Source organism: Falco naumanni, chromosome 8, assembly GCF_017639655.2.
Source record: "Falco naumanni isolate bFalNau1 chromosome 8, bFalNau1.pat, whole genome shotgun sequence".
NCBI classification, from domain to species: domain Eukaryota; kingdom Metazoa; phylum Chordata; class Aves; order Falconiformes; family Falconidae; genus Falco; species Falco naumanni.
In genome coordinates this window covers 23,907,592-23,934,783 of record NC_054061.1, presented here as the reverse complement: position 1 = coordinate 23,934,783, position 27,192 = coordinate 23,907,592, and the positions used below count along the sequence as shown (strand labels likewise).

General features: G+C 42.8%; 1 protein-coding gene across 1 annotated transcript in view; it reads right to left on the bottom strand.

Moving 5' to 3' along the window:
- Positions 1 to 27,192, bottom strand: part of NEB (nebulin) — a 131,236-nt gene that overhangs the window by 77,794 nt on the left and 26,250 nt on the right. Inside the window, exons 24-54 of the mRNA XM_040602846.1 lie at positions 26,203 to 26,409; positions 25,148 to 25,252; positions 24,877 to 24,984; positions 24,175 to 24,486; positions 23,237 to 23,443; positions 21,614 to 21,718; positions 20,805 to 20,912; positions 19,010 to 19,321; positions 18,659 to 18,865; positions 18,081 to 18,185; positions 17,076 to 17,183; positions 15,963 to 16,274; positions 15,566 to 15,769; positions 15,001 to 15,105; positions 14,065 to 14,172; positions 13,378 to 13,689; positions 12,503 to 12,706; positions 12,025 to 12,129; positions 11,823 to 11,930; positions 10,382 to 10,693; positions 9,142 to 9,345; positions 8,665 to 8,769; positions 8,463 to 8,570; positions 7,077 to 7,388; positions 5,837 to 6,040; positions 5,359 to 5,463; positions 5,157 to 5,264; positions 1,633 to 1,944; positions 761 to 964; positions 288 to 392; positions 86 to 193 (exon numbers count right to left, since the gene is read on the bottom strand). Coding sequence (XP_040458780.1) covers positions 86 to 193; positions 288 to 392; positions 761 to 964; positions 1,633 to 1,944; positions 5,157 to 5,264; positions 5,359 to 5,463; positions 5,837 to 6,040; positions 7,077 to 7,388; positions 8,463 to 8,570; positions 8,665 to 8,769; positions 9,142 to 9,345; positions 10,382 to 10,693; positions 11,823 to 11,930; positions 12,025 to 12,129; positions 12,503 to 12,706; positions 13,378 to 13,689; positions 14,065 to 14,172; positions 15,001 to 15,105; positions 15,566 to 15,769; positions 15,963 to 16,274; positions 17,076 to 17,183; positions 18,081 to 18,185; positions 18,659 to 18,865; positions 19,010 to 19,321; positions 20,805 to 20,912; positions 21,614 to 21,718; positions 23,237 to 23,443; positions 24,175 to 24,486; positions 24,877 to 24,984; positions 25,148 to 25,252; positions 26,203 to 26,409 — 5,529 coding nt within the window. The remainder of the gene's footprint in view (positions 1 to 85; positions 194 to 287; positions 393 to 760; positions 965 to 1,632; positions 1,945 to 5,156; positions 5,265 to 5,358; positions 5,464 to 5,836; positions 6,041 to 7,076; positions 7,389 to 8,462; positions 8,571 to 8,664; positions 8,770 to 9,141; positions 9,346 to 10,381; positions 10,694 to 11,822; positions 11,931 to 12,024; positions 12,130 to 12,502; positions 12,707 to 13,377; positions 13,690 to 14,064; positions 14,173 to 15,000; positions 15,106 to 15,565; positions 15,770 to 15,962; positions 16,275 to 17,075; positions 17,184 to 18,080; positions 18,186 to 18,658; positions 18,866 to 19,009; positions 19,322 to 20,804; positions 20,913 to 21,613; positions 21,719 to 23,236; positions 23,444 to 24,174; positions 24,487 to 24,876; positions 24,985 to 25,147; positions 25,253 to 26,202; positions 26,410 to 27,192) is intronic.

Genomic DNA, 27,192 nt, shown 5'->3' with positions numbered 1-27,192 from the left:
GCTGAGGATGCAAACCCTGGGCTTCAACTGCAAGCGCGAGGAAACTCTCTCAGAGGGTGTGCCGCCGAGGGTCCCCTGTACTCACATCACTTGCAATGTCTCTGGAAGCTTTAGCAGACTTGATAGGAATGGCATCTGCCCGCATGTCATAGCCCTTTTTCTTCTCCTCCTCCATCGCAAGCTTGTACAGTTTCTGAAAGAAAAACAAGCACTCCCCTCAAACAACACTTCTTCCCGGGCACAGCCGTGTCCAGGCACGGACACTGAAGCCAAACTCAACCACCTACCTCACTGAAGTTCACTTTGTTCTGCTGGGCTAGCAAAATACCAGGTGTATCCGGCATAATGTGAATGCTGGTTTTGTCTTTCTCCCAGGCTGATGTGTACAAGCGCTGAAAAAAACACGCACATACATGAGCAAATATGATCACATAAGCACCGGGCAACACAACCTCAAGGAGCTAACCGCCTCAGGGCACTGAAGCAAGGGGCCTCTACTTTGCACCGACTCAGAAACACCTTTTCTTCACACAAAACTTTCTAATGATTCACCTTTCCCCGCACCCCCCCCCCAACTCCAATGCATCCAGCTACTGCCCCAACCGCACAAAACTGAAATTGATCTAAACCGAGAATACATATCCCTGACGCAAGAGGATGCAATATCCCCCTTGCAAAACCCAGGCCCTGGAAAGAGAGAGCCCAGCGTCCTGGGAAATGCACGCGGTCCCTTCAGGCTGCAAACACAAGGATATCTCACTTGGTTCATAATCTCAGAGTTGTGCTTTGCCAGAACCATAGGCATCGAGTCAGGGATGCTGGTGAACTTGATGGTGTCCGGGTGCTGCCGATACTTCTTGTCACTCAGGATGAGGCTCGCCCTCTTATTCTTCTCATCGTCCAGCGAACCACTTGGGGACCAGCCAATGCCCCTCAGCCACAGAAGGTCAGACTTGTACACGTTCTGAAGGGACAGAGACACAAAGCAGCTCAGCAGCCTCCTTGCTCCATGCAGCCACTCCTCCTACCAAGGCAACCTCAGCCTACCAAAACACATTCCCCTGCATCAACCCACCAGCCACCACAAAAGGGGCTCCCACTAAGCTCAGCTCCCCACGGCCTGGCTCCTCATGACTACAGCACCACAAGCAGCCGCAAAACCACCCACAAACCCTCCACCTCCATCTTCTTTGTCTGCCCAGGAAAGACCTGCCCCATTTGGAAATCTCCAGCTGGCAGAGGCATGGGAGGAGCCTTATACCTCATCACCTAACTCTCTTGACTCTGTTTTCTCACATGGCCTGCCTTTGCCCATTGCTGGTCCTCCAAAACGCAATACTTGGCTGCCTTCCCCCTCCCCCGCCACACATAACTCTACCACCTCCCGCAGCTCTCCCCCGAGAATGCTCAAGGCAAGACAGGACTCTTCTGAGACCATAGAGCATGAACCCACAAAAACTTCATCCCTGCCCATCCACGATACCAACTGGCAGCAAGACAATATGGCCACAACACAATCCCAGTCTCACAGAGTCAGCCTAGAATTATGCTCCTCATCTTGTTCTCTCCAACAATGGAAGAGAATACAAGAGAGGCTTCTGCTTTTCACACAGCCAGTAATGAACAACTTACATCACTCTGAAGGTCGTACACCTTTCTGGCTTGTACAACATCGTTCTGGTCCGGCAGACAGGTCCACCGATGCAGAGGGTGCTTGTAATCAATGTCGCTGACCAGCTCCTGACATTTCTTGGCCAACACAATTCCCAGCATGTCCACTGGGCTACTAAAATGTGTCTTGGTCTTCTCAAAGGCTTTCTTGTACTCCCTGTCACTCTGGATCTTGGCTACGTGCATTGACCACATCATCTTCGGATCATCCTCTATGTTACGGGCTCCGATATGGTGGCCCAGCTGCTTGCGATAGCCTTCTTTGTACTTGTACTGCAGGGTTGAAGAGGCTCAGTAAGTTTCAGGCCAGCCCTTCTCATGGTATTCTGTAGCAGCAACTGTGAGCAAGGGCTTTACTAACAGGGCCTGGCAAGATCACCACATCAAGAAGCATCTAAGCGCAGCATATCCCTACTGTGTCCTACACCTCCCTCCCACCCCACGCCTACACTGGGACACAGGAGGCACACGGAGGGCCACACGGCAGCTCCAACCAAGCCAGCTCGGGATCCAGGAGCAAATATAGGCCAGCAGACAGGCTCTCCACACAACCTGAGCACCCACACTGAGAAGCCAGCTCTGCAGTTGGGAGGCAAAACTCAGGAAAACCACCAGACTGCTCCAGCAGTATCCTGGGCCTCATCCTGCACATCCCTGATTGCACCCACCCACCCAGACTGCAGCAGCTGACACACTCCTCAGGATGTCTTATTCCCCCAGCCCAGTGTGTGTCCTCAGCTGCAGCCCTACAGCCACTGATCTTTCGAAATGACAAGGGGAAACATGACAGTTTTTCAGTAATGTGCATTTTGAGAGCTTATGGGTGAAAATTTGAGACTAAGCAAACAAAGAAAACTTTTTGCTTGCTATGTACTACAGGCCTCCTAAGCAAGGAGAGGTGTTTGAAGAAGAGTTCTTTCTTCATCTGCAGGAAGCATCACATTCACAGGCCATGATCCCAATAGGGGATTTCAACCACCCAGACATCTGCTGAAAATGCAGTACAGCAAACTTCAAGTAGTCCAGGGAACTACTGGAGCACATAGAGGACAACTTCCTAGTGGATGTGATGGAGTGCTGACCAGAGGAGACGCACTGCTGGACCTGTTTCTCACTAATGAGGAAGACTTATTTAAGAGGTCAAGACTGGAGGTAACTTGGGCTGCAGCAATCATGCCCTGGTAGATTTAATCAATCCTGAAGGGAACGGGACAGGTAAAAAGCTGAGTTAGTACTGTTAACATTAAAAAGACAAACTTTCAGCTGTTTAGGGTACTAGTGAGTAGGAACCCTTGGGAAACTGTCCCCAGAGATAAAGAAGTACATGAGAGCTGGGAGGTATTTAAAGGCATTTTTCTTTGGATGTAAAAACTCTCAATCTCAACATGCAAGAAGTCAGGCAGGGGAGGCAGGAGGCCAGGTTGGCTAAGTCAAGACCTCTTAGCCAGACTGAAACACAAAAGCAAAATGCGTAGGCAATGGAGGCAGTGATACACATCCTGGGGAGATTATAGGGATATGGCCTGGGAGTGCAGGGAGGGGATCAGAAAAGCCAAGGGACAGTTAGAGCTGAACTTGGCTAGGGACATAAAAAAAAAATAACAAGAAGGGTTTCTTCAGGTACACAGGCCAAAAAGGATGACGAAAGAAACTGTACCCCCATAATGAGCAAAACAGGAGACCTTGCTACAACTGACTTGAAGAAGGCTGAGGTACTCAGCAATGTCTTTGCCTCTGTCTTCACTGCCAGGTGCTCTAGCCACATTGCCCAATTCACTGAATCCAAAGGCAGAGACTAGGAGAATGAAGTACTGGCCACCGTAGAAGAAGACCAGGTTTCAAGACCATCTAAGGAGTCTGAATGTGCACAGGTCCAGGAGACCTCATGAGATGCATCCAGTGGTGCTGAGGGAACTAGTGGATGAAGTTGCAAGCCACTATCCATCATATCTGAGAAGTTATGGCAGACTGGTGAAGTTCCCAGTGACTGGAAAAGGGGACTCATCACCCCCATTTTAGAAATGGAAAAAAAAGGAATAGATAGGGAACTACATGCCAGTCAGTCTCACCTCTGTCCCCAGCAAGATCATGGAGCAGACCCTCCTGGAAACTATGTGAAGGCACACAGAAAACAGTGAGGTTACTAGTGACAGCCAACATGGCTTCACTAAGGGCAAATAGTACCTGACAAATTTGGTGGCCTTCTACGACAGGGTTACAGCATGAGTAGATAAGGGAAAAGCAACTGACATCATCTACCAAGACTTTTGCAAAGCATTTGATACTGTCCCACACAACATCCTTGTCACTAAAATGGAGAGATGTGGATTTGACAGGTGGACCACTCAGTAGATAAGGAATTGCCTGGATGATAGCACTCAGAAGAGTTGTGACGAATGGCTTGATGTCTGGGTAGAGACCAGTGATGAGTGGTGTTCCGCAGGGGTCCATACTGCGATGAGTATTATTTAACATCTTTGCTGGGGACACAGACAGTGTGATTGAATGCACCCTCAGAAAGTCTGTGGATGACACAAGGCTAAGTGTTGGCGCTGATACTCTAGAGGGAAGGAATGCCATCCAGGGGGACCTTGACAGGACTCAGAGGTGGGCCTGTGCAAACCACATGAAGTTCAACAAGGCCAAGTGCAAGGTCCTGCACCTGGGATGAGGCAACCCCAAACATGGATACTACATGCTGAGAAGGAGTGAATAGACAGCAATGCTGCAGGGAAGGACTTGGGAGTATTGGTGGATATAAAAATGAATATGAGCCAACAATGTGTGCTTAGGCCATCAAGCCAATCGTATCCTGGGCTGCATCAAAAGAAATGTGGCTACCAGGTCCAGAGAGGAGATTCTCCCCTCTGCCCTGCTCTTGTGAGAACCCACATGGAGCACTACGTCCAGCTCTGGGGCTGCCAGCATAAGAAAAACATGGACCTGCTTGAGTGGGTCCAGAAAAGGCCCACGAGCATGATCAGAGAGCTGGAGCACCTCTCCAATGAAGGCAGGCTGAGAGAGTAAGGGTTGTTAAACCTAAAGGAGAAAAGGCTCTGTGGAGAACTTATATCAGCCTTCCAATACCTAAAGGGGCCTACATGAAAGATAGGGAGGAAGACTATCAGAGAGTGTAGTGATGTGGGATAATGGTTTTAAACTAAAAGAGGGCAGATATAGATTAGATATTAGAAAGAAATTCATCCCTGTGAGGGTGGTGAGGCACTGGCACAGGTTACCCAGAACAGTTGTAGGTGCCCCATCCCTGGAAGTGCTCAAGACCAGGTTGGATGGGGCTTGGAGAAACCTGGTCTACCAGAAGCTGACCCTGTCCATGGCTGAGGGATGGGAAGTCAATGATCTTTAAGATCCCTTCCAATCCAAACCATTCCGTGATTCTTGGTGCAACGACATTTTTCCCTGCCTTTCTGAAATATCAAGTAAGACTGAGGAGACTGTGCCACCAAGGACTCCTGTGTACTTACATCACTTGCAATGTCTCTGGAAGCTTTAGCAGACTTGATAGGAATGGCATCTGCCCGCATGTCATAGCCCTTTTTCTTCTCCTCCTCCATCGCAAGCTTGTACAGTTTCTGAAAGAAAAACAAGCACTCCCCTCAAACAACACTTCTTCCCGGGCACAGCCGTGTCCAGGCACGGACACTGAAGCCAAACTCAACCACCTACCTCACTGAAGTTCACTTTGTTCTGCTGGGCTAGCAAAATACCAGGTGTATCCGGCATAATGTGAATGCTGGTTTTATCTTTCTCCCAGGCTGATGTGTACAAGCGCTGAAAAAAACACGCACATACATGAGCAAATATGATCACATAAGCACCGGGCAACACAACCTCAAGGAGCTAACCACCTCAGGGCACTGAAGCAAGGGGCCTCTACTTTGCACCGACTCAGAAACACCTTTTCTTCACACAAAACTTTCTAATGATTCACCTTTCCCCGCACCACCCCCCCCCCCCAACTCCAATGCGTCCAGCTACTGCCCCAACCGCACAAAACTGAAATTGATCTAAACCGAGAATACATATCCCTGACGCAAGAGGATGCAATATCCCCCTTGCAAAACCCAGGCCCTGGAAAGAGAGAGCCCAGCGTCCTGGGAAATGCACGCGTTCCCTTCAGGCTGCAAACACAAGGATATCTCACTTGGTTCATAATCTCAGAGTTGTGCTTTGCCAGAACCATAGGCATCGAGTCAGGGATGCTGGTGAACTTGATGGTGTCCGGGTGCTGCCGATACTTCTTGTCACTCAGGATGAGGCTCGCCCTCTTATTCTTCTCATCGTCCAGCGAACCACTTGGGGACCAGCCAATGCCCCTCAGCCACAGAAGGTCAGACTTGTACACGTTCTGAAGGGACAGAGACACAAAGCAGCTCAGCAGCCTCCTTGCTCCATGCAGCCACTCCTCCTACCAAGGCAACCTCAGCCTACCAAAACACATTCCCCTGCATCAACCCACCAGCCACCACAAAAGGGGCTCCCACTAAGCTCAGCTCCCCACGGCCTGGCTCCTCATGACTACAGCACCACAAGCAGCCGCAAAACCACCCACAAACCCTCCACCTCCATCTTCTTTGTCTGCCCAGGAAAGACCTGCCCCATTTGGAAATCTCCAGCTGGCAGAGGCATGGGAGGAGCCTTATACCTCATCACCTAACTCTCTTGACTCTGTTTTCTCACATGGCCTGCCTTTGCCCATTGCTGGTCCTCCAAAACGCAATACTTGGCTGCCTTCCCCCTCCCCCACCACACATAACTCTACCACCTCCCGCAGCTCTCCCCCGAGAATGCTCAAGGCAAGACAGGACTCTTCTGAGACCATAGAGCATGAACCCACAAAAACTTCATCCCTGACTGTTCACGACAAAATCTCAGCAAAAAAAAAAAGGCTCAATATCTAGAACATTTCTTGAACTGTAAAATGAGAAATTAAAGAGACCTGCATGAGAAAGCCTGAAATTAAAAAAAATCTTTTCAATATCAACACATTGGTAATTGCTTTAAGCTGAAAGAGGGCAGATATTTCAAATATATTAGGAAGAAATTCTTTACTGTGGCAATTGTGAAGCACTGGCACAGGCTGCCCAGAGCAGATGTGGATGCCCCATCCCTGGCATTGCTCAAGGCCAGGCTGGATGGGGCTGGAGAAACTTGGGCTGATGGGAGGTGTCTGCTCAGGGCAGGGGATTGGAACTATAGGATATTGAAGGTCCTTACCAATCAAAACTATTCTGTGATTCTATGATACAACAAGACAGTATAGTCAGAACACAGTTACACAGAATCAGCCCAAAAGTATGCTCCCCACATGGATATTCTCCAACAACATTACAGAACACAAGAGAGGCTTCTGCTTTTCACACAGCCAGTAATGAACAACTTACATCACTCTGAAGGTCGTATACCCTCTTGGCTTGTACAACATCGTTCTGGTCCGGCAGACAGGTCCACCGATGCAGAGGGTGCTTGTAATCAATGTCGCTGACCAGCTCCTGACATTTCTTGGCCAACACAATTCCCAGCATGTCCACTGGGCTACTAAAGTGTGTCTTGGTCTTCTCAAAGGCTTTCTTGTACTCCCTGTCACTCTGGATCTTGGCTACGTGCATTGACCACATCATCTTCGGATCATCCTCTATGTTACGGGCTCCGATATGGTGGCCCAGCTGCTTGCGATAGCCTTCTTTGTACTTGTACTGCAGGGTTGAAGAGGCTCAGTAAGTTTCAGGCCAGCCCTTCTCATGCTATTCTGTAGCAGCAACTGTGAGCAAGGGCTTTGCTAACAGGGCCTGGCAAGATCACCACATCAAGAAGCATCTAAGCGCAGCATATCCCTACTGTGTCCTACACCTCCCTCCCACCCCACGCCTACACTGGGACACAGGAGGCACACTGAGGGCCACACGGCAGCTCCAACCAAGCCAGCTCGGGATCCAGGAGCAATGTAGGCCAGCAGACAGGCTCTCCACACAACCTGAGCACCCACACTGAGAAGCCAGCTCTGCAGTTGGGAGGCAAAACTCAGGAAAACCACCAGACTACTCCAGCAGTAACCTGGGCCTCATCCTGCACATCCCTGATTGCACCCACCCACCCAGACTGCAGCAGCTGACACACTCCTGAGCTTGGGAAGTGAAAAGGGGAAACATGACAGTTTTTCCCCACCTCTTTATGAAATGTCAGGTAAGACTGAGGTCAGATAGACCTCATCTCCTTACAGCAAGGGAACAAACCTGAACAAGGGAATCACATATAGGAGAGGAAAATTAGCTCCTGAAGGGCTAAGCCCTGATAAGATACTGCAGGGGACAGGAATGACCATTCTCCAGCAATAATAAATGCCCCTGTTGTACCAAAAAACTGGCTTTGGGTTTCTCTTGTAATGTCCAGCTCAGCTGTGTAGCTGCAATGGCAGGGGAGTGGAAACTGGCAGTCCTGGGGCCACCACACCGTGTCCAAAGTAGTGTCCTGCATGAGGAGGTGCTGCCACAACCCCAGGACAATGCCGCTTTCAATTATGTCCAGCACCCAGCTCCAACAGCTACTCCCTCCACACCACCTACACATTCCCTCCACACCACTGCACACCCATAACGTGCAGGGGCAGCTGCGGGAAGACCCTCCAGAACCACCTACAGGCCAGCTGAATGGCAATGACAGGTAAGGGCTGTGTTGCCTCCATTTGGCTGAGGATGCAAACCCTGGGCTTCAACTGCAAGCGCGAGGAAACTCTCTCAGAGGGTGTGCCGCCGAGGGTCCCCTGTACTCACATCACTTGCAATGTCTCTGGAAGCTTTAGCAGACTTGATAGGAATGGCATCTGCCCGCATGTCATAGCCCTTTTTCTTCTCCTCCTCCATCGCAAGCTTGTACAGTTTCTGAAAGAAAAACAAGCACTCCCCTCAAACAACACTTCTTCCCGGGCACAGCCGTGTCCAGGCACGGACACTGAAGCCAAACTCAACCACCTACCTCACTGAAGTTCACTTTGTTCTGCTGGGCTAGCAAAATACCAGGTGTATCCGGCATAATGTGAATGCTGGTTTTGTCTTTCTCCCAGGCTGATGTGTACAAGCGCTGAAAAAAACACGCACATACATGAGCAAATATGATCACATAAGCACCGGGCAACACAACCTCAAGGAGCTAACCGCCTCAGGGCACTGAAGCAAGGGGCCTCTACTTTGCACCGACTCAGAAACACCTTTTCTTCACACAAAACTTTCTAATGATTCACCTTTCCCCGCACCACCCCCCCCCCCAACTCCAATGCGTCCAGCTACTGCCCCAACCGCACAAAACTGAAATTGATCTAAACCGAGAATACATATCCCTGACGCAAGAGGATGCAATATCCCCCTTGCAAAACCCAGGCCCTGGAAAGAGAGAGCCCAGCGTCCTGGGAAATGCACGCGTTCCCTTCAGGCTGCAAACACAAGGATATCTCACTTGGTTCATAATCTCAGAGTTGTGCTTTGCCAGAACCATAGGCATCGAGTCAGGGATGCTGGTGAACTTGATGGTGTCCGGGTGCTGCCGATACTTCTTGTCACTCAGGATGAGGCTCGCCCTCTTATTCTTCTCATCATCCAGCGAACCACTTGGGGACCAGCCAATGCCCCTCAGCCACAGAAGGTCAGACTTGTACACGTTCTGAAAGGACAGAGACACAAAGCAGCTCAGCAGCCTCCTTGCTCCATGCAGCCACTCCTCCTACCAAGGCAACCTCAGCCTACCAAAACACATTCCCCTGCATCAACCCACCAGCCACCACAAAAGGGGCTCCCACTAAGCTCAGCTCCCCACGGCCTGGCTCCTCATGACTACAGCACCACAAGCAGCCGCAAAACCACCCACAAACCCTCCACCTCCATCTTCTTTGTCTGCCCAGGAAAGACCTGCCCCATTTGGAAATCTCCAGCTGGCAGAGGCATGGGAGGAGCCTTATACCTCATCACCTAACTCTCTTGACTCTGTTTTCTCACATGGCCTGCCTTTGCCCATTGCTGGTCCTCCAAAACGCAATACTTGGCTGCCTTCCCCCTCCCCCGCCACACATAACTCTACCACCTCCCGCAGCTCTCCCCCGAGAATGCTCAAGGCAAGACAGGACTCTTCTGAGACCATAGAGCATGAACCCACAAAAACTTCATCCCTGACTGTTCACGACAAAATCTCAGCAAAAAAAAAAGGCTCAATATCTAGAACATTTCTTGAACTGTAAAATGAGAAATTAAAGAGACCTGCATGAGAAAGCCTGAAATTAAAAAAAATCTTTTCAATATCAACACATTGGTAATTGCTTTAAGCTGAAAGAGGGCAGATATTTCAAATATATAGGAAGAAATTCTTTACTGTGGCAATTGTGAAGCACTGGCACAGGCTGCCCAGAGCAGATGTGGATGCCCCATCCCTGGCATTGCTCAAGGCCAGACTGGATGGGGCTGGAGAAACTTGGGCTGATGGGTGGTGTCTTTGCTGAGGGCAGGGGATTGGAACTACAGGATATTGAAGGTCCTTACCAATCAAAACTATTCTGTGATTCTATGATACAACAAGACAGTATAGTCAGAACACAGTTACACAGAATCAGCCCAGAAGTATGCTCCCCACATGGATATTCTCCAACAACATTACAGAACACAAGAGAGGCTTCTGCTTTTCACACAGCCAGTAATGAACAACTTACATCACTCTGAAGGTCGTATACCCTCTTGGCTTGTACAACATCGTTCTGGTCCGGCAGACAGGTCCACCGATGCAGAGGGTGCTTGTAATCAATGTCGCTGACCAGCTCCTGACATTTCTTGGCCAACACAATTCCCAGCATGTCCACTGGGCTACTAAAGTGTGTCTTGGTCTTCTCAAAGGCTTTCTTGTACTCCCTGTCACTCTGGATCTTGGCTACGTGCATTGACCACATCATCTTCGGATCATCCTCTATGTTACGGGCTCCGATATGGTGGCCCAGCTGCTTGCGATAGCCTTCTTTGTACTTGTACTGCAGGGTTGAAGAGGCTCAGTAAGTTTCAGGCCAGCCCTTCTCATGCTATTCTGTAGCAGCAACTGTGAGCAAGGGCTTTGCTAACAGGGCCTGGCAAGATCACCACATCAAGAAGCATCTAAGCGCAGCATATCCCTACTGTGTCCTACACCTCCCTCCCACCCCACGCCTACACTGGGACACAGGAGGCACACTGAGGGCCACACGGCAGCTCCAACCAAGCCAGCTCGGGATCCAGGAGCAATGTAGGCCAGCAGACAGGCTCTCCACACAACCTGAGCACCCACACTGAGAAGCCAGCTCTGCAGTTGGGAGGCAAAACTCAGGAAAACCACCAGACTACTCCAGCAGTAACCTGGGCCTCATCCTGCACATCCCTGATTGCACCCACCCACCCAGACTGCAGCAGCTGACACACTCCTCAGGATGTCTTATTCCCCCAGCCCAGTGTGTGTCCTCAGCTGCAGCCCTACAGCTGAGCTTGGGAAGTAAAAAGGGGAAACATGACAGTTTTTCCCCACCTCTTTATGAAATGTCAGGTAAGACTGAGGTCAGATAGACCTCATCTCCTTACAGCAAGGGAACAAACCTGAACAAGGGAATCACATATAGGAGAGGAAAATTAGCTCCTGAAGGGCTAAGCCCTGATAAGATACTGCAGGGGACAGGAATGACCATTCTCCAGCAATAATAAATGCCCCTGTTGTACCAAAAAACTGGCTTTGGGTTTCTCTTGTAATGTCCAGCTCAGCTGTGTAGCTGCAATGGCAGGGGAGTGGAAACTGGCAGTCCTGGGGCCACCACACCGTGTCCAAAGTAGTGTCCTGCATGAGGAGGTGCTGCCACAACCCCAGGACAATGCCGCTTTCAATTATGTCCAGCACCCAGCTCCAACAGCTACTCCCTCCACACCACCTACACATTCCCTCCACACCACTGCACACCCATAACGTGCAGGGGCAGCTGCGGGAAGACCCTCCAGAACCACCTACAGGCCAGCTGAATGGCAATGACAGGTAAGGGCTGTGTTGCCTCCATTTGGCTGAGGATGCAAACCCTGGGCTTCAACTGCAAGCGCGAGGAAACTCTCTCAGAGGGTGTGCCGCCGAGGGTCCCCTGTACTCACATCACTTGCAATGTCTCTGGAAGCTTTAGCAGACTTGATAGGAATGGCATCTGCCCGCATGTCATAGCCCTTTTTCTTCTCCTCCTCCATCGCAAGCTTGTACAGTTTCTGAAAGAAAAACAAGCACTCCCCTCAAACAACACTTCTTCCCGGGCACAGCCGTGTCCAGGCACAGACACTGAAGCCAAACTCAACCACCTACCTCACTGAAGTTCACTTTGTTCTGCTGGGCTAGCAAAATACCAGGTGTATCCGGCATAATGTGAATGCTGGTTTTGTCTTTCTCCCAGGCTGATGTGTACAAGCGCTGAAAAAAACACGCACATACATGAGCAAATATGATCACATAAGCACCGGGCAACACAACCTCAAGGAGCTAACCGCCTCAGGGCACTGAAGCAAGGGGCCTCTACTTTGCACCGACTCAGAAACACCTTTTCTTCACACAAAACTTTCTAATGATTCACCTTTCCCCGCACCACCCCCCCCCCCCAACTCCAATGCGTCCAGCTACTGCCCCAACCGCACAAAACTGAAATTGATCTAAACCGAGAATACATATCCCTGACGCAAGAGGATGCAATATCCCCCTTGCAAAACCCAGGCCCTGGAAAGAGAGAGCCCAGCGTCCTGGGAAATGCACGCGTTCCCTTCAGGCTGCAAACACAAGGATATCTCACTTGGTTCATAATCTCAGAGTTGTGCTTTGCCAGAACCATAGGCATCGAGTCAGGGATGCTGGTGAACTTGATGGTGTCCGGGTGCTGCCGATACTTCTTGTCACTCAGGATGAGGCTCGCCCTCTTATTCTTCTCATCATCCAGCGAACCACTTGGGGACCAGCCAATGCCCCTCAGCCACAGAAGGTCAGACTTGTACACGTTCTGAAAGGACAGAGACACAAAGCAGCTCAGCAGCCTCCTTGCTCCATGCAGCCACTCCTCCTACCAAGGCAACCTCAGCCTACCAAAACACATTCCCCTGCATCAACCCACCAGCCACCACAAAAGGAGCTCCCACTAAGCTCAGCTCCCCACGGCCTGGCTCCTCATGACTACAGCACCACAAGCAGCCGCAAAACCACCCACAAACCCTCCACCTCCATCTTCTTTGTCTGCCCAGGAAAGACCTGCCCCATTTGGAAATCTCCAGCTGGCAGAGGCATGGGAGGAGCCTTATACCTCATCACCTAACTCTCTTGACTCTGTTTTCTCACATGGCCTGCCTTTGCCCATTGCTGGTCCTCCAAAACGCAATACTTGGCTGCCTTCCCCCTCCCCCGCCACACATAACTCTACCACCTCCCGCAGCTCTCCCCCGAGAATGCTCAAGGCAAGACAGGACTCTTCTGAGACCATAGAGCATGAACCCACAAAAAATTCATCCCTGCCCATCCACGATACCAACTTGCAGCAAGACAATATGGCCACAACACAATCCCAGTCTCACAGAGTCAGCCTAGAATTATGCTCCTCATCTTGATGTTCTCTCCAACAATGGAAGAGAATACAAGAGAGGCTTCTGCTTTTCACACAGCCAGTAATGAACAACTTACATCACTCTGAAGGTCGTATACCCTCTTGGCTTGTACAACATCGTTCTGGTCCGGCAGACAGGTCCACCGATGCAGAGGGTGCTTGTAATCAATGTCGCTGACCAGCTCCTGACATTTCTTGGCCAACACAATTCCCAGCATGTCCACTGGGCTACTAAAGTGTGTCTTTGACTTCTCAAAGGCTTTCTTGTACTCCCTGTCACTCTGGATCTTGGCTACGTGCATTGACCACATCATCTTCGGATCATCCTCTATGTTACGGGCTCCGATATGGTGACCAAGCTGCTTTCGGTATGCAGTTTTGTACTGGTACTAATTGAATACATAAACAATCATTGTCACATCTTTCTAACTGCAGTTTACATTTCTTTGTATTTAATATAGTGGTTAATATTTAAATATCTACTATATTTGAATTATTTCTTTGTTTTTCCAAGAAATTTATTGTTTCTATAAAATTATACTAAGATCTTCTGTATGTGAAATATGGTTATATACCATTATATTGTATGTGATTGTACTTAATCTAATTAAATTTACGTTATTAAGAATTACAGAACCTTTGGAGGGCAGCAATATAAGTCTGTTAAATTTTTAGACCTCTCCTGGTTCTAAATATAAATATCTTTATCCCAAGGTGTGTACCAGCTGTATGCCCCACTATTATTTTAACCCTGTAAAACTTACTTCACTAGCTATATCTCTGGATGCCTTTGCTGACTTGAGGGGTATAGCATCTGGAGGAAGATCATAGCCTTTCCTTTTTAGCTCTTCATATCCTAACTTGTAAAGTTTCTGTTGGAGAAAGAATCAAAGTAATTATTGCAAATAAGGCACTGTAGAGAGTTTTTCAATACTTAAAACTTTCCTCCCCTCTACTACTGAAAATAAAGCATGAGATTCCAAACAGTTTCATTCACCAATATAAATTCCCAAGCTTGTGTTTTAATAGTGTGTATTTTTAATAAGGTGTATTTTGTAACTGATAATGTAAAATATTTAAAAATTACTATCTGTATGTTTTCTGATTAACTCATTCAGAGATCACAATTTTCTTTTACTTATTATATTAATTTGAATGGTTCATAGAGTCCCTAAAGCAGTGAATAACACAACCCCACAATTCTCTCCATCCCAATTTCAATTGCAATTATTTTCTGTCATCTTGAGTTTTTATGATAGAGCTGTTAACATCTCTTTACATTTGCATGTAGTCTGTATTGGTTTCATTATAACCAGGAATTTAATTTAAAGTACATTAATCCTATGTAACTCTAAAGAGGCAGTTCAGTATAATCAGACATTTAAACAGGAATGACAGGCTTACCAAAAAGTACTGAACACATATCTACAATATTAATGTATTCAGTAGGGATGAAAGAGAAAACTGCTAACTTGTATTGAATATTTTCTTAGTATTTATTATATTCTAGCAACGCCAATTCCACTTTATATTTTAACAATTCCACTTGGGCTTCCCAGTGCGTAACAATTTTCACAGGAATAGATCACAGTTGTGCTTACAGCTGTTAGAATTGCAGAATTACTTTATTGCTTTTTAAAGTAAAAGCACAACAGGTAATTCCAAATTCCATAAAATAAACATCGTAGAGACACACTTACATCACTTGTGTTAATTAAGTTTGATTTAGCCAGCAAAATTTCAGGAGTATCAGGCATGATGTGAACCTGAGTCTTGTCCTTGTTCCAAGCTTCTCTATAGAGTATCTGAAAAGAAACAAACAAAAATACCTTGTCTGATAAAAGGCTCACATACACAGCAGTAAATTCAATTTACCTTTTCTCTACAATAGCAAAGCAAAGATGTACTATGCAAGCGTGAGTGATGTAAACAATGCAAGGTATTAAAACCAAATAATACAACAGCTTCTTACTGAAATACCACCTTTTTTTCTTCTTCACATCCATGGAACATCAAGGAAACAGCGTCATGACAATACATTTACATACTACATAGTAAGGGTCTTATTTGCAGTTATTACTAAGTTATACAGTACTAAAGATCTTAATCTTCTGAACAAGGCTTATTGAACAGTAAGGCACTGATTTAAAACATCTGATATTTGTATATTTTAACCACATGTTCTGATACAGAGATCTTTTTAACAAATGTATACTAAGGTATTCATTTATTGAAACACATGTTCTGTCTCTAGAGGCAACTTACATCACTTCTATTTTTAGCATTAGATTTTGCTAAAACAATATCCATGGCATCTGGGATACTTGTGAACTTAATAGTATCTGGGTGCTGCCGGTACTTCTTTTCACTCAGTATTTCAGAAGCTTTCTTGTTCTTTTCAGATTCCAAAGATCCCAGTGGACTCCATCCAAGACCTCTAAGCCATAGTAGATCTGACTTATACTGATTCTGTTCAGGAGAAAAATCAAAACCATATAAGATTATTTCCCTGTTCATATATTAAATCGTATTAAAAGACTAACTGGTATTTTAGCTTCAATCTGATCTATACTGACATCAAAAGACAGTTATTAAAGATACTTTCCAATAAGCAGTAAATATCTTCTTAAAAAGAAGTAATTTAAATACAGAGAAAGCTTACATCACTCTGTAGTTCGTAGACCCTCTTTGCCTGGGTGACATCAACCTGGTCTGGCAGACAAGTCCAGCGGTGTGGCACTTGTTTGTAGTCTACATCACTAACCAGTTCCTGACATTTCTTAGCCAGAAGGAAGCCTAACATATCCACAGGCATATTAAACTTTGTCTTCCACTTCTCAAAATCTTTCTTGTACTCCCTTTCACTCTGCATCTTCGCTACTTGCATAGACCACAACATCTTAGGATCATCTTGTAAGCTGCGGAATCCAATGTGATGTCCCTGCTGCTTGCGGTAACCTTCTTTGTACTTGTACTAAAATTATAAAAATTGCATTATTGAAATTACAGTAAAAAACAGACAACGATAAAATATGTAAGCAACATATCAGTATATTCTCTCAGTCAATGTCTTAGTGTCGTTACCAACTAAATAAGCAACTTGTTGCAGAATTTCAAGTTTGAGTAGTCCCTTGATCAATGTGTATCACTTGGTGTCAGTGAATGCTCTCCTTGGGAATGAACAGAGTTCCTGGAGAGGAGGAGTGCGTGGCTATAAGAATGGTCTCCTGTGCCATTGCATTCATATAGTCACACTGTTCAGAACTCCCAAAGGCTGACACACTGAAATATTTTGATGAATAAAATAATCAGCAATGAAAAATGCAGATGCTTAAGCACTGAAAACATTTCCTAATGGTTAATAAAATCTCTTCTATAAATACAGAAGTTGTATTCATACAAAATTATAACAGCAATTCATGTATCACGCGTCTATTTCAGAGTTGTGAAGAGGACTTCTCAGTATAAGCACTGGATCAGCTAACTGAACCAAATTTACTGCTGCTCTGAAAATGTAACATCCAAAAAAGCAGACATCTCCTATCTTTGTGTGACTATCCACTTCACAGATAGACCACAATCTTTGGAATTGTAAAGATACTAGAGCAATCCTTCTTAACTGACAGGAATAGATGTGGAAAGACTTTTGTAAGCAATTTTGCTTTTTACTCCAAGACACACCTTAGCAGAGAGGTGTATCTCAATCTAATGCAACTCTGTAAGTTATAGCAACTAGATAAAGTGTATGTCATAGTGAATTAGAAATGTCTCTTACATCACTTGCAATGTCCCTTGAAGCTTTGGCAGCTTTCACAGACATGGCTTCAGGTGTGAGGTCATAGCCTTTCTTTATCATTTCTTCCCAGCCAAGTTTGTATAGTTTCTAAAATTGAAAACATTATTGATTAAAAAGTCTTAGCAATATGTAAGTAACCTTCCATTTAGATATGCTAATGACCCATAATACCAAATTCTGGTCACCTCGCAGGCTTCAGTTACGAGAGAAGGGCTACTAGAATGGGAACTGAAAACTGAGAAACTGATAAGCAAGGAAAGCAGGTCTTCCAAGTCTTAGGTTAGTGACTAAATAGTTTTTCTTTACTGCAGCAGCTTCCTACCATAACTTATCTTGGGGATATGAAACATATTTGGGGAATTTCAAATATATACACCTGGGATAACTGAAAACTTTTCAGTTGGTTTAACAAAATTTTAATTAATAAGGCTCTAATGTAGCCATTTAATAGTCAATTCAGTTTGTGCACAGTTGATTTTAAGTACCAGCACTTGCAAGTCAAAAATTTGCCTCTGAGCAATCATGCAAAGCAAAACCCAAGTATTTTATGCTGGCACAATTGTCACTTTCTCATATTTGAAAGCTGACAGAAAAGGTCCAATCAGTGCACGTGTTTCTTTTCCCATATGTTAAGTTAAAAATATACACAGCAAACTTGTAATTTTATAGTAAGGAACTTTTAGCATCATTTCTATGGTAAGCATAGAGTATGGACCACACACATACAGATTTCAAAACCAGGACTTATATTTCCCATACACTATAATGTAATTTAGGTGGTTATTTTGCTAGCCTGAAGATAGTACTTATTACTACTCTGAAAATGTTACTCACATAAAAATTCTTGTCTCCGTTCTATATTCCCCATTCTGTTTCTTCTAACTGACACAAATTGATTACTTATTTTGAAAAAGGAGGCACCTTAAAATTTGAAGAAAGTAGATATTAATTTAAAATGTAATAGGAAGTATTAAAGAACTCTACCTGACTGTAGTTCGCCTTGTTCTGTTTTGCCTGTAGAATATCTGGTGTATCTGGCATCACATGAACCTGAATTTTATCCTTCTCCCAAGCTTGAGTATAAGCACGCTATTGAAAAAAGTAACATGAGATCTGTTAATAGAAATGACAAAAGATGGCTCTTTTGGTGTTTTCACCTTTCCATTTGCACACTTTGGATATGGATGGGTAAAAAGATGAAGGTGTTGACTGAGATTTATTTTACTATGTAATGACCTAATCCAGAATCAGATTAATTAGGATCCAGTCCTGCTTCTAATGAATCCAATTATAAAGGGCTAGTAATTTGTATATAAGAATGAGAAGGATAGAGGTTGGAGAGGTAGCAATGAGATAAATGAGAAAAGATTTATTTAATCAATGCTATTTATCAGTAACTGAGTGTTTCATTAAGAAAAGAAATTAAAAAAGAGGAACCTGTAAGTGACAGTTGTTTTTCCCAGGGAAACACTGCTACATAAAGGTGGTGACAGAGACTTATAGACTGTTTATTGAAATGGATTATATGAAATGTCTGCCTAATTTTCCCTATAAGTACTCACTTTGTTCATTACATTTGCGTTCTGCTTTGCAAGGACCATGTCCATGGAATCATTCTCTTTTGTAAAGGGGAACATGCTGGGATGCTGGCGGTATTTCCTATCACTTGCAATTTCTGTGGCTTTCTTAGATTTCTCCACATCCAGAGAACCAGCAGGACTCCAACCAATACCCTTGAACCATTCATTGTAATCCTGCTTGTACTCATTCTGCCGAACAGAATACAAAAGGAAAGATTACAATTTACAAATGTCTCATACAAAAGAATTCTGCTGTTTCCAAAACACAGTCATAATGAAAAAACAGGGAAAAAAGTCACAGCTGTGAATGTCAGAAATGAAACAGAAACTTACATCACTTTGTATCTGATTCATGTTTCTGCACAGTTCTAAATTCATTGCATCTGGTAGAAGTATGTATTGATGGATCAGTCGTTTGTAGTTAGTATTGGTTACACGATCTTGTGCCTCCTTAGCTGCCACGATGCTGAGTGCATCAGAAGGTGTTTGGTAATGTGTCTTGCTCATTTCATAAGCTTTCTTGTATTCACGATCAGACTGCATCTTAGCCACTTGCATATAATGGACAAGTTTGGGATCATCCTGAAGGCTGCGGAAGCCTACAAGTTTTCCCTTGTCTTGTTCATAACCTAATTTGTATTTATACTGTAAAGAAAACAGAGATGGAGACTTTTAATTCTACTTCATTTGTTTAATAAGCAATATCTATCTTGTAAGGAACACACACACACACGCAAACTCCCCCCCCCAACTTATATTAAAATAAGATTTTTATATTGTTAAGAAAACACCACAAATCATATAGAGGTGGTAGCTTTGTCCAATTACTCTTAGGGTGCACTCTAAGGCAAAACAAATGCCTAGCATCCCTTTTAAAAGCAGTACATTTAAAACACTTTCTTAATAAATGAAATTTCCTTACAACAGTTTATTCTGCTCCTGCATAAGGTTCCATGTAACCTGGGGTTCAATTGCTTTCTAATTTAATATTAAATGATACAATGCAAACATGAAACACACTGACAGGAAGCACAAGGCAAAGGAACACATAAGACCTGGTTCACTAAAGACAGTTCTTTGGAAAAGAACTTTTATTTTTTTTCACACTATAGTTTAGAGATAGCTTATCTTAGAGCTAGTATGGGTATCACAAACACTAGAATCAAGGTACATTAACCCACATAGCTCTGTTACTATCCTATCCTTTTTCCAGTATTTTGCTTAGGTAACTATTTCCATGGTAGTCTGCACCATACTCAAAATACTTGAGTTCATATCTGAAGACTAACCACAACATCAAAGATTTAATCATCACTTCCATTAGGTTCACTCGTTCAAATGATTAAAAAAATTCAAGACACTCCCCAAGATCTTTTGTATTTTTTTGTTTAATAAAACCAATAGTTCAAATTCTTAATGTCTTCCTCAATCTCTAATCAACCATGGACAATGAACTACACAGACCAAGTATCAATTCCTTCACTGCTTACTGCTGGGAGAGAACTCCAAACAGAACTATCTTCCCCTAAGACTTAGAGCAGTGGCAGAGCAAATTGACTTTGCAGTGGCTGCAACATCCCGTAGGTTATCAAAAAAAAAAAGAAAGGTGGGCTAAACATGTCCTTAGGCACTAACTTCACCCCTCTCAGGCTGGATTTGCCCCTGCTGTAGCAAATCCCTCATCACTACTGATACACAAAGGATATCAGAACAGTCCTGATTACAGGAGTTTGTATTTTCTGCACCAAGAAATTTAATGATACTTTCAGCAAAGGAATAAAGACAACTGTTCCACAGCAGTAAAAATAATCTCGTATTTTCAAATATTTCTAGAGAATGATCTCTGACATTCTGTCTAAACTACAAATATACAGCATACATTCATAAAGTATCCAAGCACCATTGCATTGAGAAAAGAACTGCCTTTTTTCTCCACTAACAGTCCCTCATATATTTTTGTACCTTTCTAATGAAGAAATTGCTATTTATTCCTGCTAGAATATAGATCAACGTCAGAATTATTTATGAGCAAGAGAATATATATATTTGGCATATAAAATTGAATTGTGTCAAGAAATTGATGTTCTGCAATATCTGAAATTGTTTATTTACTCTTTCAAGAACTTACATCACTCGCAATATCCCTAGAAGCTTTGGCAGCTTTAATAGGAATAGCATCAGCTCTGAGATCATATCCTTTCTTCCTAGATTCTTCAAATGAAAGTCTGTACATTTTCTGTGAAAAGAAATAAAAGAAACATCCTTTAAAAAAGTAAACCACAAAATTAACTTCAATCCTAGTATTCATACATCAATGCAGCTGGACTGCACTATAATCAGTAACAATAACCTATAACAAAAGAGCAAGAAATTGCAATGTTTGTTTCCCACATGCATAAACATTGGTGAAAAGTTACATCTATAAGGATATCAGCTTTTAAAAAAGAGAGCTAAATAGATCTATTTATGTGCACATTAAAGATGTGTGCAATTACAAACAATGTTGTATTTAGCATATGCAGATTAAACAACCAGCTACTGAAAAACTGCCTATAATACCATCTCTTACCAAAAAAATAGGTTCAATCTGCAAGAATTATGAAACCAGTACAAAGCTCTGTGCATGGGGAAACAGATTAACAAATACAGTAACAAACATGGATAGTACTCAAACTACTATTTTGTTGGTAACTATTATATTTTAATGACCTACATGATGAATTCATGATCTGACTCTAAATACTATGGCTCTTTACTGGCAACTTTTGGTATTTAATTTTGGGGAGGAAAGCAGGGAAAAGGAAAATTGATAGCTTTTTATGAAATTACTACAGGTTAGCAAAGTGAGAATTAGGCAGACTTTTGTAAGTTGTCATCTCACTTATTCCTAATAAGAAAAACTGAGAGCAAAGTCATAATCTTACAAACAGTACTCACATCACTTAAATTAAATGCATTAACTTTTGCTAAAGCAATCTGTGGAATATCTGGTGTGATATGAACTTTCTTTTTGTCTTCTTCCCATGCTTGTTTGTACTTGTGCTGGAAGGATTGGAAAAAAGAGATGTCAATATAACCAAAAGATTAAATAAAACAATTTTAAACAGTATTTCCTATGTGAAATATAAACTTTATTTACAGTTATGTGACTACTAACATGGTAGGAGCATTTGTCTTTTTATTTTAGGACCTAAAAGCAGTGTGAATCAGGAATAGCTCTTATGAAGTTAATTGTCTGAGATCAAAATAAAAGTGGGAGAAATAAAAATCTTGCTGCAGTATTTTACTGCTTGTCCTTTGCCCAGCAGTGTATTCAAGCACATCAAGCAGCAGAAAACAATAGGTTCCAAAATGTAACAGGTCTGGCTGGGATGAAGGTAATCCTCTTCACAGCAGCTCAAACAGTGCTGTGGTTTAGATTTGTGACTAAAACAATGCTGGTCACACACTAATGTTTTAGCTGTTGCTGAACAGTATTTGTGGAGTATCAAGGCTTTCTCTGCCCCCAAAGTGAATAGACTGGGGGGGTGTACAAGAGACTGGGAGGGGACATAACCAAGCAGGTGAACCCAACTAACTAAAGAGATATCCCATGCCATATAACATCATGCTCAGCAAATAAAAAGGGAGAGGAGCGGGTTTAGGGAAGTTGTGGCGTTTGTTTTCTTTTCTTTTGCTAGGGAACTGGCTGGGCATCAGTCTACCCAGGTGGAGGTGGCAAGTGATTGCCTTTGCATCACTTAGTTTTGTTTTCTTTCTCTCTTTTTCCACTTCTCCTTTGCTTATTAAACATTTTTTACCTTGACCCACAAGTTTTTTTGTTTTTACTCTGCCCTTCCTCTTCCCACATCTCACTGTGCTAGAGGGAAGGAAGTGAGCTGTGTGATGCTTAGCCACCTACAGGGGTTAACCAACAAATAAAAAGGTACACAGAAAACATTGTTGGAGGTGGAAGATAATTAGTTTATCTCCTGGAAAATAAGTCTCAGTTGAGAGAGGCAACAGAGCTTTTCTTAGAGGAAACAGAGCTAAGGCAAGTGCATGTAAGATTCTGATGGTCCCATAACTATAATGCACATGAAGTCTAGACATTTCTAAAGAACACCAGTGGATTACATCAGTTCAGCAGGAGAATCAGAAAATAAATCTCTCATTATAAAAGCATTCATAGCATATAACAATTTCATGTTAACATAACAGGCATCAGATGTAGCAGACTACAATTAAAAGTTTGAATCCTATTTGTGAAAGGAATTGCTCAAGTATTTTTAGCCTACAGATTTAAACTGCTAGAAGTCTATACTCATTTATCTTGGGTAAACTGTGTTAATAAGATGTGACCCTTAGGTCTGTATCCATATGTATTTCTTAGAACTTAGAAATATTAGGGTCATGCTTTACTTTCAGGTATATCAAAGGTCTTACACACAAGCATATTCATTAGCTGTCAAAACTGACAATTTTCAAAGCTATGCATGCAGTAAGGTTGACTATTACATTAACTATAGTTTGTTTTTTATTTCTGCAAACTTAAATTAATTTTGATGAACACTTTTTTACCTCATCCATGATTTTAGCATTATTTAAAGCTAAGACCATGTTCATAGAATCCATAGGAACAGAATACTTCAGTTTGTCTGGATGCTGGCGATACTTCTTTTCACTAACAATTTCCATTGCTTTTTTGTTTTTCTCAGCTTCCAGGGATCCCAGTGGCATCCATCCAATACCCTTCATACTTTCATCATATTCTGCTCTGTATTGATTCTGGAGGCAGAAAGAAAAGAAAATTACCAGATGCATGAAAAAGTCTGTAAATTGTGACATTTCTTTCTGTGTTAAATGAATATTAGGTTTCTAATGCACTTATTCTAAAAAGAAACAAATGGCATCAGGATGCATTCAAGGTTTATATAGAAATGCATTTGTTACAGTGATATTTTATTACACCACCTTTTATACAATGTTCAGATCTTCTTTATGATGTATATAGATTACTCACACGCTAAGGCCCTCCTGAAGAAGGGGGGGGATTATTTTGGGTCACTATATTGAGAAAAAAAGGGCTCTCTTCTCTAGAGGTTAAACATCCCAAAAAAACTGAGAATATGGCTACTTAGCTGTTTTCCCCTCCTTCCGAAAAGATATCTTTTTTGGAAGTACAAGATAAAACTATTAATGAAAAGCAAAGCTTTTCCTGTCTTGGCCTGCACACAAGTATTGCTTCTGAAGAGTCTGATGGGACAGGTAAGCAGTAAATATCCATTCTACGTTATACATAAAATTACCTATTTCTGAGCCCAAATTCTTTAGCTATAGGCATAATTTAATATTTCAGAATCTTAGAACAATACAGTGGCTACCATTGAAGGTCTCATTTAATTTACTACATTTTAGTATATATTTTCACTAAGGAAATAGTACTATTTATCTTACAGTAAGTTTTCATAAACTAAGCATCATTGTATTCGCAATGCAAAGGCTGAAGAATGACTTACATCACTTTGTATCTGCATCATGTTTCTCGCTAATTCAAGACTCATAGCATCAGGCAAAACATTGTAGGTATGGATCAAGCTTTTGTAGTTTGCATTTGTAGCCACTTCCTGTGCTTTCTTGGCTGCCACAACACTGAGCATGTCAACTGGAGTATGGAAATTAGTCTTTGCCTTCTCATAACCTTTTTTGTATTCACGATCAGATTGCATCTTAGCCACCTGCATGAAGTGCACCAGCTTGGGGTCGTCTTCAAGGCTGCGGAACCCAATATGCTTTCCTTTCGCTTTTTCGTAGGCTAGTTTGTATTTATACTGACAGCCGGAAAAAAACAGCAAAAACTTAAATCAAAAAAAATGCACTATTAAGCTCAATTTTATCTCTGAAAACAGAAAATATTTGTTCCTTTTCATCACAAGATCTCAGATTTAGTCATTTAAACATACTCAGTCTTACAAAATAGCCCACTGAATACAGGTACATGAAGCTCAACAGCTTGCTGAACAAAGAGCAAAACAGCACAATTCAGTGTTATTCCACTGGAGAGCAAGTACTGCAAAGGTTTATCCCATTAAGCATATAACTAAAACCTAGACAACTCAAGATGCTTGAAAAAAAAAACCAAACAGATTTGTGCATAACAGCACTTTGAAAACGTTCTGTCTTTGTAGCTACTTTAAGTACTGTCACACAATCAAACTTACATCACTTGCAATATCTCTGGAGGCTTTGGCTGCTTTTATTGGAATAGCATCTGGCTGCATGTCATAACCTTTCTTCTTTTCTTCCTCCCATCCAGCTTTGTAAAGTTTCTAATTTAAGATGTAAAAGAGAATAGGTACTCTATTATAAAAGCAGAACTTCTGAAGTACCCTACATCTGAATTTCAGTGTTTTCAAAAAAGACATTAAAATTACACTAATTTTTGATCCATGCAACAGACACTGAATGCCCACTGTAAGCACAGTAACTCACATTACTCATTGTGATCTGGTTCACTCTAGATTGCAGAATTTCTGGAGTATCTGGCATAACATGAATGCTGGTTTTCTCCTTGTTCCATTTATCGGTGTAGAGCCTCTGCAAGTACAAAGTAATATTTAGCATTGAAAAAACGTTGCATTGATATAATAAGAGCTTGGTTTTGTTTTTCTTATTTGCAATAAATATTTTACCATACAGTCAAGTTCCATAAAGACTACAAATAATCTTCACAAATGCAATTCCCAAGTGGCAATATAATATTCCTCCTCTTTCTTTAGCACTTCATTTGAGAAATGTGCAAAGTATGTTTTGATAACTAATAAATACTGAAACTGAAATTTTTCAGTGTGCATTCTTCTCTGCTTTAATAGAATGCATAATTTTTTTTTTTCATACACCCTCTTTCCATGGCAAACATGGAATAAGGAATAAGATATTAGAAATAAATTCTCCCCTATGAGGGCGGCGAGGCGGTGGGCCAGGCTGCCCAGAGCAGCTGTGGGTGCCCCACCCCTGGCAGTGCTCCAGGCCAGGCTGGATGGGGCCGGGAGCAGCCTGGGCTGGTGGGAAATGTCCCTGTCCATGGCAGGGGGCTTGGAACCACAGGATATTTAAGGTCCTATCCAACACAAACCATTCTATGAGTGGTGTCCCAGATAACTAGGAACAAATTTAAAGAACACCACTTTTCAAGGAAACTTGTCCAAAATTGACAGTTTCAGGTTTTTTTCAGCTCACTGATCATGAATACAACTTCCTGCAGAAAAAGAGCAAAGGTTACCAAAGCCCTATAAATCTGGAGAAGATATGCTCAATAATAAACTCAGAAGATAAATCTTTAACCTTTATAAACAGAAAATGAAACTCCTTTAATTATGAATACAGTCTGAGGCTTCCATCATCTTGTAGTGTCCAGTCTTAACCAAGCAAACCACTACACCATTTGAAATTCCAGTGTCTTCAGTGGGAATGCACCTGCCCCACAATTTTGTAAGACAAAGTCCCCAGTCTTCAGCTCAGTCATAATCACCTGAACAAATTCTCACCTTATTCATGGTCTTTGCATTTTGCTTAGCTAACACTTGTTCCATTGCATCCGTTGTGATAGTGTACTTCAGTTTGTCTGGGTGCTGGCGATACTTCTTCTCACTGAGAATCTCTGTAGCTTTTTTGGCCTTTTCTACATCCAGTGACTGAATTGGTACCCAGCCAACTCCTCTCAACCAGTTGTTAAAGTCTGCTTTGTACAGATTCTTTTAAAAAATAAACAATGAAAAACAGTGAGACAAGGAAAATCAGAATGCCTAAATACATAAAAACAGGTAAAGCCTTGAAACTTCTCCTGTTCATTCATTTTTGAAGGAAAATTTAGAAAAGCCTGTTACAACTGCTATTGTTTTCCAAATTCAGCATAAAATTAACAACTATTGATGAGTTAGGGATAAAGAAAATCTTTTCATTAAACCAATGTGCAGAACTTACACTACAAACCAAATGCACAGACATTAGAACAAACTTTGAGTGGTAAATATGAAAATCTGACAAAAATGTAATAATTTTTTAAATGACACTCTTGTTTGTTAGTAGACTCAGTTGGCAGTAGAATTAGTTGAGAGAATTGGTATCAACAACTTCTGTTTAACGGCCTGGTTCTGCACAATCTTGAATATACACCATTCCTATTCAATCATACTATACAACATGGCTTTTAGAACAGATAAAGGTACAAAAATGCTCTGAAAATAAAACCTCTTCCTGAGCTGCAGTGTTAGAAGCAACAGGGAGAATATTAGAGTCTGAGAAAAAGACCACATACTTTCAAAGCATGTGTATACAGGGAAAAATTTGTCAAGTATCACGCTTCTTTCCTTGCAAACATCCTGAGTTAGACAGCCAAGCAAGCTCAGCCAACTCAGCAAGGCTAGGTAAAAGTACAATGGGGAAGCAAAAAAACCCTTGAGATTAAAATTTCTGTGTTTGAAAAGAACAGTGTCTAAAGGTCATATCCTCTACCTGTTGGTACATGGGAACATGCA